This window comes from Melopsittacus undulatus, chromosome 11, assembly GCF_012275295.1.
Source record: "Melopsittacus undulatus isolate bMelUnd1 chromosome 11, bMelUnd1.mat.Z, whole genome shotgun sequence".
Lineage (NCBI taxonomy): Eukaryota > Metazoa > Chordata > Aves > Psittaciformes > Psittaculidae > Melopsittacus > Melopsittacus undulatus.
Window position 1 is genome coordinate 18,332,273 of NC_047537.1, and position 23,824 is coordinate 18,356,096.

At 42.6% G+C, this 23,824-nt stretch overlaps 2 protein-coding genes across 4 annotated transcripts in view; one reads left to right on the forward strand and one right to left on the reverse strand.

Moving 5' to 3' along the window:
* Positions 1–5,732: 5,732 nt before the first annotated feature.
* SLC16A3 (solute carrier family 16 member 3) lies at positions 5,733–17,105 on the reverse strand. 3 transcript variants are annotated; one of them, XM_034067396.1, is made up of 5 exons: positions 17,017–17,105; positions 9,487–9,730; positions 8,857–9,000; positions 7,692–8,459; positions 5,733–6,225 (listed from the first exon to the last, which is right to left on the reverse strand). In XM_034067396.1, the coding sequence occupies exons 2-5, from the start codon at positions 9,707–9,709 to the stop codon at positions 5,939–5,941; spliced, it is 1,422 nt and encodes a 473-aa protein (XP_033923287.1). In that variant the 5' UTR covers positions 9,710–9,730; positions 17,017–17,105; the 3' UTR covers positions 5,733–5,938. The 3 variants fall into 3 exon arrangements, with proteins under 3 accessions (XP_033923287.1, XP_033923288.1, XP_005144268.1); XM_034067397.1 differs by having other exon boundaries at positions 16,998–17,083; XM_005144211.3 differs by lacking the exon at positions 17,017–17,105 and adding an exon at positions 15,673–15,688.
* A 147-nt stretch (positions 17,106–17,252) lies between these two features.
* The window catches only part of CCDC57 (coiled-coil domain containing 57), a 40,145-nt gene continuing 33,573 nt past the window's right edge, over positions 17,253–23,824 (forward strand). The window contains exon 1 of the mRNA XM_034067823.1: positions 17,253–17,292. The gene's annotated coding sequence lies outside the window, so the exon portion shown is untranslated. The remainder of the gene's footprint in view (positions 17,293–23,824) is intronic.

Sequence of the window (23,824 nt, forward strand, 5' to 3'; positions counted from 1 at the left end):
TGCAACTTGGGTTATGCTCATTTTTCTGCAAAGCCAAATGGCCTGACTCCTTTCTTTCAGACTCAAACAGTACCAGAGGCAGAGATGAAGTCTTTGGGTTTTCTGTCACAAGGATGTTAACTGCATGCTAATAAATTCTGTCATTTCAGTCCACCCTTAACAGTCATTCCTATAGCAGCACATGGCTTGATACCTGGCCAGTGGGATAGCAAAGAATCTAATTACACCTTGAGTTTTGCCAATTTGCATAACAGAATTAATCATGTTTATTCAAATGTTGGATTTTATGTAAATAGATCTATGACCTTTCCCATGTAAATGCACAGAGAAACTTCTGAAACAACCTTAGAGAGATTTCTTCAGAATTTCTCAGCAGTGCTACTTAGAATTAGACACGAATAGGTGAGAGCCATCTAGATAGCTTCTAGACAGCAAAATGTAGCTCCTGTTTGATTGAAAAGATTGTAATTTGGTTCACTTGGGTGTAGCTCAGTCTTAGCTGGGGTACCATAGAACCCAAAATACACCACTGTTGATATATTATTAAAGTGTTCTCTTAAGAGCTTTGAAGTTCTAAAGAGCATCACTTGATGATAAAGACAGCTTGCTGGTAGGTCAATACTCAGGGATTTATAAGTCATTGCAGTTCATAACACTTTACCTGCAAAACAAAACCTGGAGTGCTTTTCAGATGACAAGAACAATAATTTCTACATGGAGCACTGCAACAGTAATAGTTACTATTTTAAAATTTGATGATACCTTAAAGCAGTCTTCAGGATCATTTACAGGAGGAGCCCATTTCCATTTTGGAATTGGCCAAACTATGAGTCATGGCAAAAGCAGTCCCCTTGCTCCCATTAAATTCTGGCTGCCTGTCAGCTCCATGTCACCACTTTATTTTCTCTCTAAGAGCTCTGTATTGCTATTTGAGGATGTGCAGAGGAAGCCAAATTTTCAAATCTGGGTGATACTTTTTTAAGTTTATCTTCTCACACCCACAGTTTTTTACAATCAAAAAAATATTTATTCAGTGTATTCGCAACAGTTTACTAGAAAAGCATTTAAAAAAATTAAGTACAAATATACACATTACACTGAAGCACATTAACAAGAAACAAAAAGTCATCTCATTTGACAAACTGAAATGTACTCTTAATCCTAAAGACAGCTGTGGTGGGGAGACAGACACACATGCACAAGTCAGTACTTAATTGTTGTAACTTGTAAGAGTTTGCATTCTCCTGAAAGCCTTGTTTTCATTAGGGACTGTAGTGATAGGATGTGGGGTAACGGGTTCAGACTTACAAGAGGGGAAGTTTAGATTAGATATAAGGAAGAAGTCCTTTACTGTAAGGGTGGTGATGCACTGGAATGGGTTGCCCAAGGAAGTTGTGGGTTTTCCATCCCCGGCAGTGTTCAAGGCCAGGTTGGACAGAGCCTTGGGTGACACAGTTTAGTGTGAGGTGTCCCTGCCCATGGCAGGGGGGTTGGAACTGGATGATCTTAACCTTAACTATTCTATGATTGCCAACAGAATTAACACTTTTCTCTGGGACATAATAGAGGTGCATACATGTATATATTTTGGAACTTGATTGTTTTGTTAGGGGAGTGTTTTAATTTATTTTCAGAGAAAGATTTTTACATTGTCTAACACACATTTGGATGGGATTTAATATTAGCAAGCACAAGATCTGTCCACTCCTTCATACCATACCTTCATAGCATCTCAAGTCTCAGCTTGAGGGAAGTGGCTGCTTTCACAGCAGGTAACTGCTGAAGACTTTCTGTAATGCATTAAAGGACTGGAGAGAAACAAAATCTAGAGATTGTTATTTTAAAGAGAGCTCAACCACTTTTAGTTCTGCTGAGATCTTCCAGGTTCCAGATAGCTACAGGATGCTTTATATAGAAATTCTTAAAAAGCAAGCTTATTTTTGTATAGGAGGAAGAAGAAATTTTAACTTTGTCTTGCTCATTGTCTAGTAAACAGGGAAACTGTCTCTATTCTACTCTACTGGGTATTTTGCATGTTTGATAGATATAGATACATATATATATGTGCATGCACATATACACTTCCTTATATATTCTGTGTTACAGGCAGTTGTATACATACCTTCTCCTTGCACTATGAAACTAAGGGCCCAAGACCTATCATGAGATCAAACACAACATTTTTTAACCATGAATCCTGTAGTACACAATCTGTAGAATGCATGAAAATCTAAAAAGCCTTTAAAATGGTGCTTAGCCTTTAGACTAAAAGGCTGTTCATTAGTTTCAGATAAATAATCTGAAAATTATCTTTCAACTGTTTTATTGTATTATACGTGGAATTTTTGCACTTGTATTTTTCAGTTGCTTCCCTCAAGACTTAGGTTTGTTCCAGTAGTGGTTATATAATTACCTGCCTTCCCTCCCTGTTGTGTTGTTTTTTCAAATCACAAAATTTTAACCAGGAGCAAAGCGTCATCCAGGCAGATATTGCATTAAACCATTCTGCTTGTGCCCCCAGGCAGTTAGTGGCTCTTTAGCAATGCTTTATGACTCAGACTGTGCATGTCCTCAAAGTACATGGAAGAGCACATCTCTCAAACTGCTTTTAAGGGGATGTCAGTGGTGTTGAGATTAAAGAAACACTGTACCAAAATACCTGGAGGGGTGTAAAAGCAATTACCTGTGAATTTACAATAGGCAGAATTAATTCTTAAGGAACCAGGCTAGTCTTGCCAAGAGAAGGGGTTGCAGCACAATCCTCTTCTCTGTGTAACAGGTCCTAGCTGGTGTTCCAAGACAGCACTGGGAACCTGAAGACTCGCTGCTTGCCTTTTTTTGGTATGAAGGAGTGAGGTCTGTGATACAGGAAGTCAAGTGTGGCCATGTCCATAGGAGCAGTAGGGTACATGCCTCAGCGTAGCTGCACATGGTGGCCCACAGTTACTCAGGCTAGTGATCTGGCATGGAGTTACCTTTCCATCAGTATAATAAAAATCCTCCCAAGAAAATAAAGGCAGCTGAACAGAAAGAGGACCAGAGGGGTAGCACACACCTGGATGTCACACATGAAGGGGACAGAATGGAAGCAGAGAGCTTAACTGGCTTCAGAACTCGGTAGTACTAAGAGATCTGCATTAGGAGTTTCTTATCTTTCTGTTGATGCTTCTTGTAAATACTGAAAATAGTAAAAGATTTTGTAGCGTCTCTGAAACTGCCTAGCAAATTAAACTCACCCTTATTTCTCATAGTCGATGAAAGAGTCCTCTGATTTGACTGTCTTTCATGCAGGTAAGCATCTTATGCTCCCACAAATATTGCAATCCACTGGTAGCTCTGTGCTGTGAACAGCACAAGAGCACTGGCAGTACTACTCAGAATAGTTCATGTTTGAGTTGATGAAAAGAAGTTGCAGAGGCCAGTGAGGCACTTTCTATGAACACTAGATTTACTTCCGAAATTATGGCATCTTGTTGAAATGTGTTTCCCTTGTCTCAGTAACATCCTCTTCTGCCCCAACCACATAAAACTGTAATGTAACACTTCTTGTTTTCAGTTTCACCATAAAGGTATTATGTATGAAAAATGAAACATAATCTAAAAAGTCAGTATGTTAAGCACAGATTTTTGGGATACTACAATGTAGCCAATTTGCAGACTGTACAGAAACTTAAAATAGTGCTAAGAGCCAACAGCAAAAGGACAACCATTTAGTTTTGTGATAACAGTATAGCATTATCTAGCAAAGAAATCCAGTGACTAAAAACCACAGTAAGACAGAATTGGCTATTTGAAAATCTAAATTCACTTTTGGGGAGGTTTCTACTTTTTGCTTTTTGAAACAGAACAGGGCCTTCACATTACCATTGGAAGCAGCCTCCAGGGATATCATAAACTGATCTGTGGATTCCGTTTTCCTTTAGTCTTTCGTATGGTGGTCTTCTGGAGCTAGCAGTGTTGTGTTCCAACTACTGATTTAGTCTTTAGCAAACTGCAGCTAAGTTCAGTAGCTAAGTTCTTATAACTGGGACATGGCAGAGTAGTTCCTGCCACTAAATTAATAAAGGGTTTTAAAGTAATGTATTATACGTTATATAAAAATAAACAGTTTATTAAGTGCAGCATCCATTTCTTTTTAAAATGATCCAAAAAAACCCCACCATATCATAATCCTAACTTTTCAGTTTCTGTGCAATGTTGTCCTAACAGTGCAAAACCATTTTAAAGCAACTGCCAGAATGGAAGCTGGAATGTGAGATAGTTCCATTAGGGAATGCTTCATGGTTTTGGCACTTTGTTGGATTTACTGTATGTTTCTGTTAAAATGGTAAACTATAAAACAACTAATAATGTTGATTTTAAAAGGGATACAGGCTTTTAAGGGATTTGGGGCTTCTGGTTTTCAGTTACTAAGTTGAACAATTTTGGCACCTGAAAGCCAACATTCCTTTGCTACCAATGAGAAAACTGACTGTTACAGTTAGTCTGTTTTGAAGATTATTACTGCAGTCACAAAGCCTAGAGAGCTTTTCATAAACATATCTGAAAGGTGGGTTGCAGTAGCATGGTTTTATATAAGATTAACATTTTTGAGAGGGGGGGAGCATATAGAATGCTTTCCTTTTAACTTCCTTTAGAATTCAGTGTCATCACGATGAATCTTCCCTTTCTGCTTTCCTTCAAATATGCTGTCACTACCTTGTCTGAGCTGTTTCTTTTTCCCACATACCAATGTCAGAAGAGATTTAAAGGCTGGCCAGAAACTTACATTCTGTTTGTGCAATGAGTATCAGAGCTGACCCTGTTCTTGATCGGTCTTCATGCCATGTCATATGATCAACAGTTCTATGAAGTGTCCTTAACCAGCAAGAATAGCCCCTTCGACTTCCATAGATTAAGCAAAAGGACGGGGAAGTGGGGTAAGTAAGCTGGGGTCGACTACCAGAAAACCACTGCCAACATGTTAAAGATTTTCTGTGTTGCTAGCATTGCACTTTAAAGATGGCTAAAGTTTCTAAACAGTCTAGCCCCTTCCTCAGGTCTACCCACTCTTAATTTATAGGTCATCTGGAAACTTAACCTGTTCCTTTTATATGCAAAATGGACACTCTTTGGGAAGATTCTACTATACCCAGTACCTGTCTTCTCCATATTATATGTAATACTTTCAATACTGCAGGGAAACTGTACTGAAAACAGTGTATGTAAATGTAGGCTAACTTTGTTTACTTTCTGTCATGATGAATTTGCTCATTCTGTTTTCTTTAAGTACTACTTCAGAATACTGCTTTTGTGATCTGCTGAGGACAGTATCTGTAATGTGCCTCTCCACGTACAGTATTTCTAGATGCTAATTACAAAGATTATAGGTATAGACAAAACTTAGAAATACATTTACATAAAGTAATAGATATTACCCAAATTAAATTAGGGCTGAGCCAATTAATCTAAAAATCTGAAAATGTAACAAATTCAAAAACCTAATGAAGACCTTTAAAGTTCCTGAGATTTTTCTTTGTCTCAAACTCTTTCCCCTTCACAAAGAACACAGGAAGGGAAATTACATTTGGCTGCACAACACAGCAAATTCACTAATATTGTCTAAAAATGTACATGTAATTCCACTTTTCTTAAAAGATACACTTTCTATATCTCTTCAAGTGAGCAGTTTCTGGTGATGCATAGCAAGACTATACCTGTGTTTATAAAAGCTTTTTAGTTCACATAAAAAGTATAGCCACAATGTTCCACCTTTTACTGATCAAGCCAATTTTCCAATAAAACATTATCTAGCTAATCAGCTTCCAGAGCCCTGAGGAGCTGACCAGTTTCCAGTTTATTAAAGCAGATGGCCCAGCCCTAAACTAGTTCTATATCTAAAATAAATAGTGTTGAAAAATCTTTTGTTTCTAGAAGCTTTGTTGGTTTCCTGTCATGCTTACACACATGTTTCTGGGTTAGTTACAACTTCACCATTTTTTTCAGGCTCATCTTTCAGAAACTGCTCCACTTCAATAGAGTCCACCTTGGCATCTTCAGGAGTTTTGTCTTCAGATTTGTTTAATTCCTCTCTTTCTGCTGCTTCTTCTTTTGTGTGTGGTTCTTCTGGTTTTTTCTTAATGCAGAAGAAATTTCCCAAGGCCAATACAATTGCTGAGGTGGTAACTTCAATTCCAGCAATAATAAAAACAAACATGTACCTCTTTGTTGCATCCAGGAGTTTTCCTGAAAAAAATAAAAACAACATTCCAGGTAATTAACAAAAGTGATTGTACTACAACAAATATTTTTCTGCTTTCTTAAACATTTAAATGAGTGTCTGGAAGTACCAGGATGTCCTTGGTTAAGCAGTAGCAGTCAGCTAAACTTGCTCTCTAAGCAAGTTTTTTGAAGTAGCATTTTAACACGTTTATAATAAAATGTTTCTCAATTATCAGTTTAACATTCACTGAAATTGTCACATCCCAAAATACAATCCCCTGCGCACACAGAGTTATGCAATTCAGCTGGAATAAAACAAGCCTGGCCTTCATATGCAAGAAATGAGAAGTGCCATGTATTCCAGATCAAAATACGTGCTTCCATAGCTGCAGTCCATATCAGCAGCTTTCTCTTGCTTCCCATCTCATTTCCCTTCATACACAAGCAGTGTACTGACTGCTTAAAATATAAATCTTATTTAATAGTCAGTCTGGAGTAAATTACTGGTTCTGATGCTTTAGGCAAGTTTAACTTTCACAGGACTTGGTGGATATGAAAGAACAGGAGGGAAGATACAAAGGATGTGCATCTCCAAACCTGAAGATCAGAGAACATAATGTTTAGTACTGTTCTCTTCCATGAGGGGTTTTGTCACAATAAAGATACCCAATACTTTTTAGTGTCTGGCATAAACAGTAAACATTTTGACAGTGAACTGGTGCGGTTTGGGTGGGTTTGGGTTTTGGTTTGGTTTGGTTGTTTTTTCCAGTTCAGGGTCTGCAAAAATGACGTTCTTTGATTAATTTTTAATTTAATTTTAATTTAATTTAATTTTGACTAATTTGCAATTTTGAGCTTAAATTAATGAATTTGAGTCTCTTGAAATGTCCCCATATTCTTGGGGTGTGGGATATGAAGCAGAAGCAGTCTACCTTCCTTAAAACAGTTCCACTTTATAGTTTTCCATGTAAGGGTTGTTGTGGGTTTTGTTGGGTTTTTAGGGGGTGGGTTTTATTTGGGGGGGAAGGGGAGATTCCCTTCCTTACATTTTCTTTCCTCCTCAAAGAAAACTGTGGATATAGAAAATTTATCTTAGTGCTTTCCAAAGACAACTGACAGGTTTCTTAGTCTGAATCCCAACTCCAGAGAGATCTGAACTTCACAAAAGTTCATCAGTGTGTGTGTAAAACTCATACAATATTAGCCATCTACTAGTAAGAGGTCCAGTGTAGGCTTTCAGTGGAGAATGAGCAGCATCTCCACATGGCAATTCAGCCAATCTGAAACAGAAGGAAGAGATTTCATCCCAGCCTGTCTTGGACTGAAATAGGTTGTAACTGCAGAAAGTCACTGAAGTGTATGCAACACTAGCACAATATGCACTTGTTGAGCAACTCGTGTAATCTTTTTCTCTGCTCCCTTATAATACAATTTATCTAAATGGATACAATGCAAATTATTTTGAATTCTGAACTAAATGGAATACTTACCTGCTGATGGTGGACCAATTAGAACAGCCATAGCTTCTGCCAGGAGCACTAAGCCAATAGCGCTGGAAAACTTCTGGGTACCCACAATAGCCATGAGAACTTCAAACTGAAGAGCACCTACCATTCCATAAGAAATGCCAAAGAAAATACAAAACACCACCAGGCCACCATAATCAACAGACATAGAACCCATGAGATCTGTAAAGCCATTGAAAATCATAGCAAAACTGAAGAGGTAGACACAGCGTGGTCTAACCCATTTAAGACCAGCTACCATTCCACAAATAGGCCGAGCAAAGATGTCAATGAATCCCAGAATAGTTAGAAGAAAAGCTGCTTTGGTGTCTTGATATCCTAAATCCTTGGCATAACTCACAACGAAAACTGGGGGAACAAAGAGGCCAAGCACCATGATAGAGGCTGCTAGCGTGTAGATTACAAAACCACCATCTTTAAAAACGCTGAAATCCAGAAGTTTTTTCTTTGCTTTCTTCTCAGCTGGGTCTTTGGTAGCTTCAGGCTTTTTTGGTGGCTCCAAAGGTCTCATTAATGCGCCACATACACAGCAGTTGAGCAGCATCCCACCCAGTATAAGGAATCCTCCTCTCCAGCCATATTCGTGTTGTAGTATCTGCCCCAACGGTGAGAGAGCACAAAGAAACACTGGACTCCCCGCAGCAGATAGCCCATTGGCTAACGGACGGCGTTTGTCAAAGTAACGGTTTAACATGATGAGTGAAGGCTGAAAGTTTAGTGCCAGTCCCAAACCTGTAACAGAGGGTACGTAAAAAATAATAGTGGCCTACAGTATCAGTATTTAACAAATTGTAATTGCAGGTTTTCTGATTCCTGACTTAAATGTTTTATCTCAAATGGACAAAAGGATTCTAAGAGAATATTTTCAAAAGCATTCCACTTCCTGATATTCTTGTACTCGATGAACACTTCTGTATCTTCTACACTTCACTGATTACAGCACTGGATATTAAACATACCAGAAAAATTAATACTGATGTAAAAAAAAAGACGGATTTATTCCACATTTATCTGCCATCTTTAGAAAAGCTGATTTGGATGATACTGATGATTTAGGTAGTTGTCACACAAAATCTCAGCCTAAAGCCAGGACATAGTTAACTCATTTGCAACCATGCACATTACTTACCAGTAATCACACCTGCAGTTAGATAGATCTGAACAATGCTTGTGCAGAAGGAGGCAATCACCATCCCCATGGAGGCAAAAAGGCCACCCACCAGCATGACAGGGCGACAGCCAAAGCGGTTGACACATACACTACAGAGTGGACCTAGGCAAGAAAAGTAAGTTACAGTTGCAAAGATAAATCAATTTTTGCAGTTGATTTTATCTCTGCATTTCTTCCTTGGTGGACTTAACAGTGTTAGGTTTATGGTTGGAGTCAATGATTTTAAAGGTCTTTTCCAACCTTAATGATTCTGTGGTTCTTCAGATACTTTGTCCCTACAGTCAGCCAGTCTGGCAGAGTGTTCTTTCCTCTGTAGTCAAATACTTAGTGATTTTTGTCTTCAGAGTGCCATGCAGTTTTTCCTTTTAATCATCTCTAGTAGCTACTAAGTTACAAAGATCTAATTTTTGTGCAAGCTGGATGTACTTCAATAACTTTTGAATTTATGTGATAAATAGTAATTCTTCGGAATGCCTTACTTGCACACAAATAATGATATGCAATCATCATTTATGCTGTAAATGGCTGTATGATTTACAAACATAACTGTATAATGCAATGCAGTTTCAAAAAGAGAAAACTGCCTACCTGTTCCATAAAGCATGGCCAACAGAATAGAGGAAATCCATGCGGTGTCACTATATCCAATGCCAAATTCCCGGATAAGTTCTTTGAAGAAGACACTAACTGCCTTAGGAAAGGCATAGGAGAATCCTGTGATGATAAAACAGCCAAAAAGGACGGCCCAGCCCCAGCCTCCATCAGGGGCTTTAACACCAGATGGACCATCGTCAGCTACTACAGCTCCCATGACAAAGCTCAAGGGTGTTCCCTGAAAAACAAAAAGCAATTACAGTATATAGACATTGGGACAATTATCTAACCAAAATCATCTAAACAAAATAGGCATAAATTGCACTACAGTTAAAGTTAGAAATAAGATACAGGACTTTGAAATATAAGTCTTGAAGATGCAGTGCAATTTAAACTTCTCCTTGTTTTGGTTTAGTCCTTAACAAGCTTGTGTAAAATACATAACAATGAGATACACGCAGCTGAGTTGTAAATGAATGTCACCTCAGAGAAATCTGTCAAACCTGGATTTCCACCAAATCAGTACTTCATAGGAAAAAAACCATTATAGCAGCTCAGGGTTGTATTTTACTTTCACAAATATGTAATAACTTCTGCATTAAAGCCTGCAGGTTTTTTTGCTATAAAATCCTTCTGTATGAAGCTCTTGGAATATTCACTTGGGAGAGCAGGAAGCAACATCCTGGTGCATCACAAGTATTCTGTGCAACAGTGGACAAATCACCCAGGTGTTTTGTTCCCTACTGAAGACAGAAATACGGTCCTGATGCACTGATATCTTGAAAAGATAGATCTCTTTGAGCTTCTGATAAGCTATTAGTTTTCACACATCATGAAGCACTTATGCTGAACTGCAATGAAAATCTGCACAGGCAGTTTTTTGTGGATGATGCGAGCTAGTAACTGCAGCAGTGCTCAGTATCACTGTCTGCCTGAAGCAAATACTTTCCATTGTGGTTGTTATTACATTATCAGTAATGTGTGTTTTGCGGGGTTTTGTTTTTCATTTTATTTGATGAATCTTTCACATCTTTCATGTGCAGCCACAAGGACCTTTGCATCTAAAAAAAACCCGTCTTTTCTCATGGGAATGTTATGTAGCAGTGATGATTCAAAGTTTTAAAACAGATGGGGGAAGACACTGAAAAGGCAGATAAAGTGTACGTGCATGTGAGGAGTGGAGGGAGATATTGCATCCCAGCAATTAGGTTTTTATAGGGTCTGCGTATTACAGAAGTCTTGAAAATGTTAAAGTGAGCTTCAGACAAGTTGTATGTTAAATCTTACATGTAGAAAATGTGACTATTTCTTTAAAATGCAATTCATTACTTTTCTTGGGTCAGTGTTTCTTACAGTAGTGCCTAAAAGAGGAGTACAAGTACAGTTGCACGTCAGAGATGTTCGTCACTAAGGAATGCTTCAACTTCGAGAAGTCTGCATAGTGATTGCTGTGCATTGGGAATTACGTAGTGCATAAAGCTCCATTTCAGAACCAGACTACATATAGCCCAACAACCTAGTTAATGAAGCTTTGTCTAGACAACTGAGCACTGAATGCGTGGTTGTCAATAGGCCTATATGGGTGTACTTACTAAGGCATTTACACTAGCATTCCCACTTCCTGGAAGGAACAACTTTACCTGCATGATGCATAAAGAAACCTGGCCATGACTATAGCTGTTCTATTGCCCTAGGCTGCAGGAGGACAGTAAGCATCCTACTACTGGCTTCACCTCTTGTTTTCTGGAAATCAGGTATAAACAGGGAAAAAACTGTACAGTTTTTTCTGTAAAAAACTATAAACAGGGAAAAACTAGAACCTAAAATGGTTAAACACGAAGCAAAACAGAACACCTCAATACCACTGGACATCTGGGTGCCTGCTACTACAGATGGCTGATCTGAACTGAGCATCTGTAAAAATGCACAGCTTCTTAGGCAACTTCCGCACCAGGCTTTGGGTTGCTAAATGAAAGTCTGAAGGTGCATCTCTGCCAATCATCCTAACACTGGGATCTGTCCATGCTTCAGAACTGGTTTTCATAGCAACTTCTGTATGATACACGATATAAAGCATGCTTCAAAAAGTTATTTTTTTTAAAAGGAACATCTAGGAAGCACAGGGTACATGCACAAAGTGTAATCCTTCATGATACTGGCAGCTCTGTAATAGTAATAAAAGGGAGAATGGGGATTCAAACATCTCAGCACAAGTGTAGACCAGGAATAAGATGTAAAACTGAAGGAGTCTGGGAGGCAGGAACAAGTGTCCCACTACTTCCAAATTTCAAGACAGAACACTTCATTTGGAGTGAATGTTTAAAATGCTGGGGGAAGAGTTGTATCATTTTTAGTCTTCTGTGTTAACCATCTTGGTAGCAACACAAAGTCAGTAATGGTACGTGAGCATTCTGTTAAGAAACCAGCAGTTTCTGCAGGCTGCTCACACAGTGCTGAACAGCAGTCTCCAACCCTAAAGAAATGGCTCATGGCATCCACCTCTCTGCTTCTTCCTGTACACAGGCAGGAACCGGCTCCTTTCCCGAATCTACAGCTAAGATGTTCTGAGGGCAGACCCTGCCGGTAAAGCACATCCAAGCAGGTGGCATTTGAGGAGAGTCACCCCTGAAAGCCGCTCGGCAGCACTCCTGCCCTTAACGAGCCGGCCGCTCCGGGGGGCACGAAGGGACCAAAGCGGGGCCCGGGCCCAGCCCCGGGTTCCCCTCACGCCGCCGGGCAGGGCCTGCGGCCCCGCGTGACCCCGCTCCGGGGACGTGCGGCGGCGCGAGCCACCCCGGCCGGGCGCGCGCGCTGGCGGCCGCCGCCGCACTGAGACGTGCGGGACGTGACTGGGCGGGCGGGCGGGCAGGGCGGCGGGCGGGGCACGGCGGGTGCCAGCCGGCCTGGGGGAGCTGGCAGCACCGGGAGGCACGGGCTCGGAAACGGGTCTGGTGTCCGCTGTGGTGAAAGATCCGTTTACGGTATGTACATCAGGTCACGTTTAGCTGAGGATTCCCATAAACCAACGTCCCCCACTTTCAAACCCCATCCTGTTTAAGATTGGTCTACATATGCCCACACACACCCCTTGTTCATCCGGTTTAGTCCATGTTAACACACCAAATTAAAACACCGTTAACCAGAACTAAAGGAGCCCTGCCTCTCTGAACATACTGAGATGCACTTCACCGCGTTCCCTTCATCCTGTCACAGTGTGCTTTACCAGCCTACACTGCATCCGCTCCCGTTAGAACTGAAGGAAATAGTGGGGGGTTAGTGCCAGCAGAGGTGGGCTCATGGTTGATTTGCACTGGCGACATTTTCACTTGTAATTTGACTTCAGCACTGGGATACTGCCAAAGTGTATGATACTGTGACAGGAGGCTGCTACAGAACTGTTGCAACTGTTTCGTTTCCTGCTTTTGCTAGCTCAGCCCGGTTTAGAGGCAAAGGATTACATACAACAGGCTGCAGCTCAGTTTCTGTATCTCCACAACAGACAGGATAGAATTGTATTTATTGCAGATTCCTCCTATTATAAGTGCTTTTTCTTTGGTAATGTGTAAAACAGAGGGATTAAATGTAATTAGATCTGTGGGGCCTCATGCTCCTGAGAGTATCTGCCTGTTGCCATGGAAACTTAATACAGGATCAGTTAGGAGGAAATATTAGGTGATTGGAGGTAGCCTGCGGGTGCTGTGTTTGATGTGATGGTACAGCATATATAAAAGGAGAGCATTACTGTTATGAAAAAGGCCAGCTAGAAATGGCAAGAATCTATTATCAGTGTCTAGCCAATACCCTTATTGCCTATGCAGCAGTACTTTATGGTCAGCAGCATGGGTACAGAAGGCCATTTGTGAGTATGTAAGCTGACCTATGTAGCTTAAGAACTTCCCTTGAATTAATTTAAATATGTCAGCAATCTACCCAACTTTGGATTACTGGAATAGAAATAAACAACTGTTATCAAAAATAAAACATGAAATTCCATGCAGGAAACCTAATTTAGATGGAATTCAGTCTGGAACTGGACTAGGCTGAGAATTGTACAATTACAAAATGAGGAAGATGGTCTAAGCTGAGCAATACAGAGATTCTGCTTCAGTTTTTATCTCTTCACAGCATGTTGGGAGTGTGGATACGCTGAAAAGTGTAGCATGTTCAATATTGTGTTAATAGTCATAAGACTATATTTGCCCAAGGGTACTAAAATCTAAGCAGACTAAATAAAAGATGTAAGATGTATACTTGTACAGGTGTCATACTTGGGTTTGAGTGAACAAACATAACATTAACCAGCTTTACTGAAATTCTGCAGGAAGTAACCCCTGCAAAGATTTTGATGGGCCACTGGTATGACACATTAGTGCATTTCTTGTGGCTTAGCTGATTAAATATCAGCCAAATTAAATATATGCACATTTCCAAACACTGCTGCAAGCTCCTGTTCCCTACAAAACCATTACCGTATTTACTGATGCCTGCCCTGACCTCCTGTCCTCATAGAATCATCAGGGTTTAAAACGACTCTGGAGATCACCCACCTACAGGTGAGTTTGGAATGTCTCCAGAGAGGGAGACTCCACAACCCTCCTGTGCTGCCTGTTCCAGCTCTCCAGTGCTGACACACACAACATCAAGATCTCCCTCATGCTGAGGTGGAACTACTTGTGTTTTAGCCTATTAAAGAAAAGTGATGTTGCTCCTCATCCTGTTGCTGGACACCATCCTCCTGGCACCCACCTTTGAGATACTCATATGTAAAAACTCTGCAGTAACTTTCCCATTTTGGCCTCCTTTGTTTTCCTGTTCCACTGCCTTTTTTTTAGGGTTTGCCAGCTTCCATCATTCCCCCATCTCTCCCTCAAAACCCCTAGGATAAACTATATAATAATTCTGTGCTGTCTGTAACTGAAGGTGATGTTCCATACCAACACTTTACTATTAATCCCTAGTCCCACTTAGCCTCAAACCATTTTAGCGTGTACTGCTACAGCACAGCAAGTAATGTACATCACAAGTTACTATCAGACTGCAATGACACAGTAAATTCACATTGCAATTTATGTGTAGCAAATAATGCCACTGTAGATTCTATTATCTGGGTAAAGTCCTCTACAGGGGAAGTTGAGCTTGTTTATTTATTCGTTTTTGTAATACAAATGTTATTACCCCGTTCTTTACATTATCTGGCAAAATCAGATTATATTACTTTTTTTTTCCTTAATGAGTAGTACCCCTAACTTACACTGGGCCATAAGCAAAAGAATAAGCCACAGATCTGCACACTAGCCTCATGTTTAAAAATGAAGTATTCATTTGGCTTTCTTAGCAAAAAGAAAAAGATCTTTTGAGATCAATACCTACATAAATATTTTATTTAGTTACAAATACAACACTAACTAACAGTTCAATCTCTTCAGGTACCAGCTCTGAAATAAATATACTAGTTCTATAACAACAGCATTGTCAAATTCCCTAGTTACTATATCTATATCAAATGCCCAGTTTCTGGAGAAGTTGACTTCTTTTCCTAAAGCCTATGAGGTTTTTTTTACACTATATCCATTACCATAACTGCATTAATGTCAGCATCACAGTGGCACCTTAAGACCAGACAGTATCCGTCTTTTGTGTATGCACAGCAGAAGTGAAAAACATGCACTTGAATTATGTCTGCTTTCCATATACTTTCAAAAACAGAAGCTGTAGAATCCCACCTTTAGCTGAATACTTACAATTTATTTTTCTTATATCATGAAAACTAACTTCAGCCTTGCAGCTATGGTGGCCTGGCAATGTGTCAGAGCTTTAGAAAAATAGAAAATCTTGTCCATTTTTTATAGCAGAAGTGTCCTTATTTTATCTAGTATAAAGCCAAAAAGTGACAGCCATATAGTTATTAAGGGTACAGTCCTGTCACCATATGTGCTTATTTTTGCAGAATACCATGGGATTACCCTAACACAGAGTGCTGGTGTGCGCGTGCACTGTATTTCAAGCTAGGTTTGTATATGTAGCTGAATATAGCATGAAAAGGTCATCTGGCCAAGAGGTGTCATTTTACACAATGACTTTAGATAGTGCAACTGCATAAAATGGTGCCACACGGCGAGATACGTGAATTCCCATTTCAGCGGCAATTTAGAAAGTCACCCTAATATTTTTATGATTTACCTTGAGTTAGTGTTCCAACTGAATCACAACAGGCAGACTGTGCTAAGTCTGTCTCATTTTCAGACTGTGCTAAGTCTGTCTCATTTTCAGACTGTGCTAAGTCTGCCTCATTTTCAGACTGCCAACTGCCACGTCTTAACAAATTAACGCTCCCTCTGAAATAAAAATGGCAAAACTGTGTATGACTTCAGTCTGTGACATCTTTAAATGGATTTTCAACTGCTTTACCCAGAAAGCACACAGACTCGCTGGTCAAGCGTGTGTGCGTTTCCACAACCGACGCTAATGCTCTGAGCAGGTGAGGAAGTTGCATTGCCACAGCTCAGCCTCACCTCTGTGAGCTTTTTCTTTCTCCACAGAACTGCTTAGAATAAGGATGTGAGAACGAGCAGCAGCACCCGGGGGCTCCCTCCCGGCGGATGGAGTGGGGCTGCGGCGGCCGCGAGGGAGAGGAGCGGGGTCGAGAGAACAATGGGGGCGGTCGCGGCGCCGCGAGCGGCCACGGCGGCCCTTGCGGCGCTCCGGGTGGGGCACGTAGCGCTCGGGTCTCCGCCGCCGATGCTCACGGAGCCTGAAGCGGCGCCTCACCGCTCTCCGTGCGCTCGCAGGACCGAGTAACGGAGCTCACGCCCTGGACTCCGCGATGTCCTTATGAAGGCACGATCCCTCAGGCTGCGCGTCACTCCCTTTAGCGGGTCTGATTGTCACCGCTGTGACAAAGGGAAGCCCAGAATCTACTCCCCTGTGGCTGAAAGGAAAGCTGAGCAGCAGCCAAAGGGATCGTGGAGACGGCGCTGAGCGCAGGGACCATCAGCGCCCGGCACCGGTCCGAAGCTGGCGCTGGCGGGAACAAAGCGCGAGCTCGCGGGTGCCTCACGAGCCACCGGTGTACGTGCGCTGAGGCCGCGGCACCGCGCGCCTGGGCGTGACCCGGCCGCCTGAGGAAGCCGGGGGCAGCGGGGCTCGGGGTCTCGGCGCCCGGGCAGCGTTGTCCGGCCGATGGCGGCGAGGACGGCAGGAGACCCGAGCAACAGCCCAGGAGGCGTCCCCCGGCCCCCGTGAGGTGGCGCGAACGGGATAACGACAATCCGCGCCGTCTGCACCGACCCTCCGGCGCCCTGCGCAGCCAATGGCCGAGAGGCGAAGCCGCGCCGAGCTCTACTAAAGCTTCAGCCGTGCATCCCCCGGCCTGGGCAGCCCCACACAGAGACGCGTGCTCGACCTGCCCGGAGCTCCGGAGTCGGGTCACGCAGCTCCGGACCTCCCCACGCTCCCCACGGTGCTCACTCCCGTACTCCAGACAAGCACCCCACAGCATCACTCACCCCGGCTCCCCCTCAGTACCTGGGTCACGTCCCACTCCTCAGCATGAAGATGCCGGTGCTCCTGCCGGAGCTCTGCCCGCCTTCCCCGTGCGCCCGCTCAGCTCAGCCCCGCCCCGTCCCTCTCAGCCCCGCCCCGTCCCGTTAAGCCCCGCCCCCTCCCGCTCAGCCCCGCCCCCTCCCGCTCAGCCCCGCCCCACCCCACGCGCGTCCCGTCCCGCCAGCTGCGGATCAGCCTCGGGCTGAGTGGGTGTGTCTCTGATCACGTGACTACTGTTACAGGTTCCCCCGCTCACAGGTACGTCAGGCGCGTGCAGGCCGGCGTGCCCGAAGTGGGGTCCCGGGGGCGCAGTGGGTCGCGGCCTGGGCAGAGCGGCCGCAGGTGTGAGGCGGCCGCAGGTGTGAGGCGGCCGCGGGTGTGAGGCGGCCGCAGGTACGGGGCGGCCGCAGGTACGGGGCGGCCGCAGGTATGGGGCAGCTGCGGTGCGGGCTGTGTTGTCCCGACATCCCTGTGCTCCAGGGAGTGACCACAGTTGCTTTGTTATCTCCTCAGATAAGAAAAGGTTTTCGAGCTTCCTTGTGAGGTTTGTTGGTTTTGGTTTGGAGGGCAGGGGATGTTTGTTCGTTTTGGAAGCTTTTCGTTCTTCTTGGTCATTTTGAGCGTGATATTGTACATTCTGCAGATAACGTACAGGCCCCCTTCCTCATCCTTTACTAAGCAAGCACCACCTCCAAATACCTGCTTGAGTTACCTCATTTTGCATCCAGACGGGGTAAGCTTTCTGTAATGGCTCTGCTGCTAGTCATGCTAATGTTGAATTATAAAACTTAATGTGTGTTGATATTGCTGTTGATATTGCATTCATACAGGTTGTGATGAGCTTCTAAAGTGCAGTGCAGAAAGCAGCACTCCTTAAGCTGCTCAGTGCTTAAGAAATTCTGGAGTAGGTGCTCCACTCCTTTGTGTGCTTATAGAACACAAGTCAGTGTACAGGGTCATGCACTTCTACTCAGTACTGTTAAAACCACACCTTGAATACTGTGTCACTCACTATAAGAAAGGCATTGTGGTGCTGGAGCATGTCCAAAGAGCAGCAAAGCTGGTGAAGAACCTGGAGCACAAGTCTTGTGAGGAGCAGCTGAGAGAACTGCAGTGGTTCAGCCTGGAGAAAAGATTCAGGGAGCACCTCTCTCCCTTGCAACTACTAAAAGAGGGTGTAAGTGAGGTGGGGTTGGTCTCTTCTCCAAGTAACAAGCAACAGGACAAGAGGAAATGGCCTCACGTACACTGGGAGGGTTGTGGGGGTGTGATTGGATATTAAGAATAATTTCTTCCCTGAAAGGGTGGTCAAGCACTGGAACAGGCTGCCCAGGGGGTCACCATCCCCGGAGGTATTTAAAAGATTTGGAGGTGTGGCACTTAGGGACATGGTTTAGTGGTGGATTTGGCTGTGTTAGATTTATGGTTGGACAAGGTCTTTTCCAACCTAAATGATTCTGTGATTCTTATCACTTGTGTGGAGACACTCAGGGGTGTGTTTGCTTTGACTTCTGATTCAGTTTTGCTGTAGTACCCATTTGTACCTGCTTAGGGATTCATTGCAGTAATGTACAAAGATGAGCAAGGGTCCTTTGTTTTGGGTAGATAGCATACAGCCAGTGAGACATACATTGTTAATCTTAATGAGTAAAATGAAGTTTTGATTATTTAGCATTACCTTGATTTAGGCCATTCGCTTACCAGCTAGATTAAGATAAGTGCAGAAAAGCAAAAACCACTGATTCTTGTGGAGCTTCTGAAGCAAGCATTGCAGTGGCTGAGGCCCAGCAAAATTGCTGGAGTCTAGCAGCTGAAGACATTTTTATGTGTCTTTACAGGTAATCTTATTTCTGTAGGAAAAGGAAGCGTGATCTACATTGCTGGTCTCAAAGGACTGGAAAAACTCCTACAGTTCTTGAGGGAGACAGTTTCATTTGTCATGACTTCACCCTCTTGACTAATTTCTCAAGAACAGTTCCATCCTGCAGAATCTTCTGCTTTGTTATTGCACTTTACTTGAATCATGACATCATGGAAATGTAGAACCAGTGGAATCTTTAATGCAAACCTTAGAGGTATGTACTTTGTGAAGATGTTATTGGGAGGGACAGAGGTGTCTAGGAATAGAGAGGTGTAACAGTGGAAGTGAAGTTGGCAAAATACTTAAACCATCAGTATCTCTTATAGCTACTCAAATGATATAAGAGACTAGATAAGGAAAGAGGTTGTTTGTTAGCTACACGTGTTAAAAAGGCAAAAAAGAGGATTGTTGTGTCCTTCACATATCAACATTGCCCCTACTAGAGCCTCCAGCTCTCTGCAGCCTAGTCAGCAGGGTGCAACATATGCTTTTTAGTTAGAGTTCAGTTGTAGAACATTCACACTGTTTAAGAGGTCAGTGTTTTTTTACCTAGAGGCAGAGGAGAGTCACTTCAGTTTGTTTTTCAGAAGTGGATGTCCATACATATAGACCGGCTGCTGAAAAAACATGACTGGTGGTCTGTGGTCTCACTTTTGTAGTGGACAGCTTCTATTGTTTTTGAAGGATGCATTTTTCTGAAAGAGATGTGTTCATAAGAGTGTCAGAGTAAATGATAATCCCAACATCAGCATCCAGATCACTGGATTTGATTCACTATTCAATAAGGCAGTAGTGTAAGTGAGCAGAACACAGGGTTGCTGTGCTTGCAGAAGCCTGCACAGGGTTGGGATAACTTCATAAACATTTGGAGCAGAGATGAAGGCACAAACTCCCTATCTGTTAGGTAGGGTTATGTTGTACACACTTACGCATTAAATATGATGCAGTACACTTATAAGTAGAGGGAATATTAAACGTGCAGCAGAGAGGCTGTGACTTAAGGCATCTAACTACAAAAGGAGCTTTGAAAAATTCTTCCTTATGATTCCAACTAAATAAAAACCAAACCACTGCGTCTTCGCATTGTTCATCTGTAAGTATGCTGCTTGTTACATGTACCCTCAAAGTGGTGTTGAGCTCATGAAGAATCATTAAATAGGCAAATTCTATGTCTAGAGTAGACTCTGAAAGTCTTGGTTTAGTTTCTTGCTGAAGAGGATTCTTAATAGGAAAGTATAATATCATTGGGCTATACTTAACAGATGCTAGATTCCACCAAACCTCCACTGAAGTCCTTCACTCCATAATTTCTTACCAGTTTCCAAATAAGTAAGGATCCTGGTGTGTTCTTTTTTCACGTATTTAATTTGGCTTTGTTATTTTTTCTTTTGCATCTTTACAGCAAGGAAAGCTAATGATATGCTGGATGCTGAGCAGAAGGGCACATTGCTGGCTCATGATCAAGTCAATATCCATTAGGACCCACACCTTTCCAACTGGCTGGCCCCAGGCGGTACACATGTATGGGATTATTGCTACCCAGGTGCAGGACTTTCCATTTTCCTGTTAAGCTTCATGAGATTCCTAGATTGTTTTCTTTAAAAACAGAGTGAGGTAGTGAATCCAATAACTGTTTGCCACTCACATCAGTAAAGATGGTCAGAAAATGCTGGAAATGTTTGCCTCATCAGGTTTCCAGGATGGCAGAAGTGACTGGAACATTGTTGTTGTACAGTATAAATAGGAAGAGGGTAGCTAACATGAGGACAAAACTTAATGGCTTTGAAACACAGGGTTTCTGATAGTAAATGTCTTCCCTAGCACTTCCTGAACTGTAGAATTGCTTCCGAATATCAGCAGTTTTGGGTGGTTGCTCCTTCCTATTCCAAATTCTAGCCGTACTCTTCACTGTTCCTGCAGTTTGTAGGTTAATCCCAAATACTACCTCAAAAGTGCCTGTAAACGTTTATTCTTATTAAGCTTTTATAGAGTTAATTTGTTTTGAGGCTGTTTCCTTGTTTGCACTTGAATCTGTTGTATTAATTACGGATTTTCACTGCAGCATTTTTAAGAATGTTCACAGAAACACTGAATATTTCAAATGGTTTCATACATGGCTAACTGTGCAGTGCATACACCTCTGCTTTTGATTAAAAATGTAAATATAGCAGATCATGTTGCACAAAGAGTCCTTGTAAGATCTGTAGTGTAGAAGGGTCTGTAATACTCAGAGTTGAAGTTTTGGTAATATTTAGTTTGTTTCTAAAGTATGAAAATAAGGTCTTTTTATATAGCTCTCAAGATTCAGCTGAAGAACATGAACTGTACCTACAAAAATTTATAGTTTTCAAAAATAACACACAGTTGTACAGATAGGCATCAAGAGAGAGATGAAAATCAAATTCATCTAGTCTGGATAAAACTTGAACTTAAAGATGTCCTTTAGGTTCTAAATAATCACTCAAATTTCAGAGGGGACCAAAAATTCCTCTGGAGTCCTTTGCAAGCTAAAAAGTAGGGCACTTTTATTTAGAAGATGGTCTTTTAAATGCTTTTGAGCTTAGTAGTGTATTTGTAGCTGGGATATACTCTGCTTTTCCTCTGAAACAGCCTTTTTAGAGGGTGAATCCATTTTCTTTCTTTTGGGGAGCTACTTGTAAGTATTGATATTTCACAGTACACTGATGGGTCCAAAGGCTTGTGTTCAGAAGTGATTCTGACTGTGGTTCTGAAGGTGCCTGAAATTTAACTTCAGCCTCAATCTTAATGAATTTGCTACTGTTTTATAAAAACAGAAAATATCTCTCTTCTAAATTCTTGTTACCTTTTCCCTTTTAGCAAAAATTTTCTTTTAATTTCCATCTATGAAACCAGGACATTTTCTGCATTTATTTTGGGAGTATACAGGTTTTTACATTGATACCAAAATCCATGTTGTACAGACTGTAATCTGTTTGACTCACCAGTAAGATAAAAATTTACTCATTTTGGACGGTATTGAGTTACTAGAAATTACTCATTTGGGCAACTGACGTGTTTAACTGTGTGACTAGGGACTGGCTGAAGGTCCCTTGGAGGAAATTACAGCTAATTGGGAAAGGGGGTATGTGAGGAAGGGTTGCATAAGATAATGTGGTTGAGGGACTGGGCAACTCTGGAGTAAGCCATAAGAAAAAGGAGTATGCCGCCAGTTGGCATGGTATGTGGATTTAGATATTTGCCTATTATGTACTGATTTTGATGAGTGCTTTTAGGGGCCCACTGCAGAGTATAAATTATCCTGGGATCTGCACTATAATTTTTGTGTGCTCAGATCTGGAAAATCACTTGAAGTCAGATTTCACTGCTGTATTTTAAACCGGAGGTGAGTCATACAAACAAATCAACTAAATCACTTTAATATTCATAGTGTTATGAAATTACATGTAGATACACTTCATGTAGCTAAATGAAACTTGATTTATTTCTAAAGTCAAATTATTAGTTCTGATTCTGACTCTCAATAATAGTTACAGGTAGAAGTAAACACCTGCTCTCTTTAGGTAACATAGGGTTAGGAAATACTCTTCTGATGACCTAAGGAAATACACATATATATATAAAATAACTACTGATAATATTCTGTTTTAAGTGAGTGTACTTCAGGCATAATTCAGGCAACATTCAGGTTGCTGAAAGGTCTTCCATCTGGCAAAGCTGTGAGAGAGCGTTACAGGAAGTTTGCCCCATGACTTCTTCCTGCAAAGCGAGTCATTGAGTGACTAAGGGAAAATCATACTTTACATCTAGTTCGGGTTTTACTCCTTCCTATCTCATACAGACAGCGTAGTCTGGTTTAGTTGACAGATACATTTTTGAATAATTAAATACCTTGGTAGCAGAGCTTCCTTATCTGTGCTGCATGACTGCATGTTGTAGTTGGCCTGAGCTTGTTTTACAAGATTTTAAAAGAGTTTTTCAGGCGATGCAGTGGAATCTGTAGGGAATGGCTAGTTTGTTCCATTTGTGCCATTTCTTAACAGCTGTACCTGAAACGGGCCAGGACTCCCCTTCCTGATCTGCATGAGGGAGAAATTGTTTTATACTGAACAGTCTGATAAAACGTGTAGGAAGACAAGTGAACAGGAAAACGCGATTTGAGAGTATTAAATAATTTATAGCTGTGTTTTGGCAGAAGGGGCTGTTCCTGGGAGACCAGGTCTACAAAGGAGCGCGCACGTGCTCACACAATCCGGAGGTGCTGCTGTATTACAATGGAGAGGGAGGAGAAACAGGGAGTGAGAGAAGCGGAGAAGCTCCGGTTTGCTGAGCAAGAGGAGGGGCAGTGAAGGAGCTGCGGTCCCCAGCAGAGCTGCGGCGGCAGCACGGGGGCTGGGGGAGCCGCGGTTGAGCCGGGCTGCAGGCGGGGCCGGGCCGGGGCCGGCACAGCGCCCATTGGGCGTAAGCGATGCTCGCGACGAGCCCCGCCTGGAGCGAGCCGGGGCCGGGCTACGGGGCCGCGGTTCCCATGGACACGGACCCGCCTCTTGACCGGGTGTTTGCGCCGCGGCTGCCGGGAGACGCGGCCTATGGAGGTTGGTGCCACGAGAGCCGAGCCGCGACCGGAGTGATGCGCGGGGGCCATCAGAAGGCGCAGCGGCCGCTTGAGCCGCAGCGTGTCCTTGGGAGCTCCCGGTGCGACCCGTGCATCTTCCGCCCTTTTCTTTCTCTGGGGACCAGACCCTTCCTCCTACAGAGTGCCCTCTGTGCTGCCTCTGAGCCGCAAGCATTATCTTGTGCTCCTCTACTGAGAACTAAGAGGCTTGACCTTGACAGCCTGCCGGCCATCTGCCCTTCTGCCTCAGAGCATCTGACGCTCTGGGCCCTCAGTGTGACTGCCCACCCTTCTCCTGGGCTCTGCTGGCTGCCACTGGCAGTGTTTTCTTTCAC

What these genes read in the sequence shown, in the direction of transcription:
- SLC16A3 (XM_034067396.1), bottom strand. Translation starts at nt 9,709, where the DNA reads ATGGGAGCTGTAGTAGCTGACGATGGTCCATCTGGTGTTAAAGCCCCT. An exon ending in AACTGCAGGTGTGATTACTG is followed by an intron (nt 8,460 to 8,856) that starts GTAAGTAATGTG and finishes CCTCTGTTACAG; the next exon opens with GTTTGGGACTGGCACTAAAC. An exon ending in AATTGGTCCACCATCAGCAG is followed by an intron (nt 6,226 to 7,691) that starts GTAAGTATTCCA and finishes TATTTTTTTCAG; the next exon opens with GAAAACTCCTGGATGCAACA.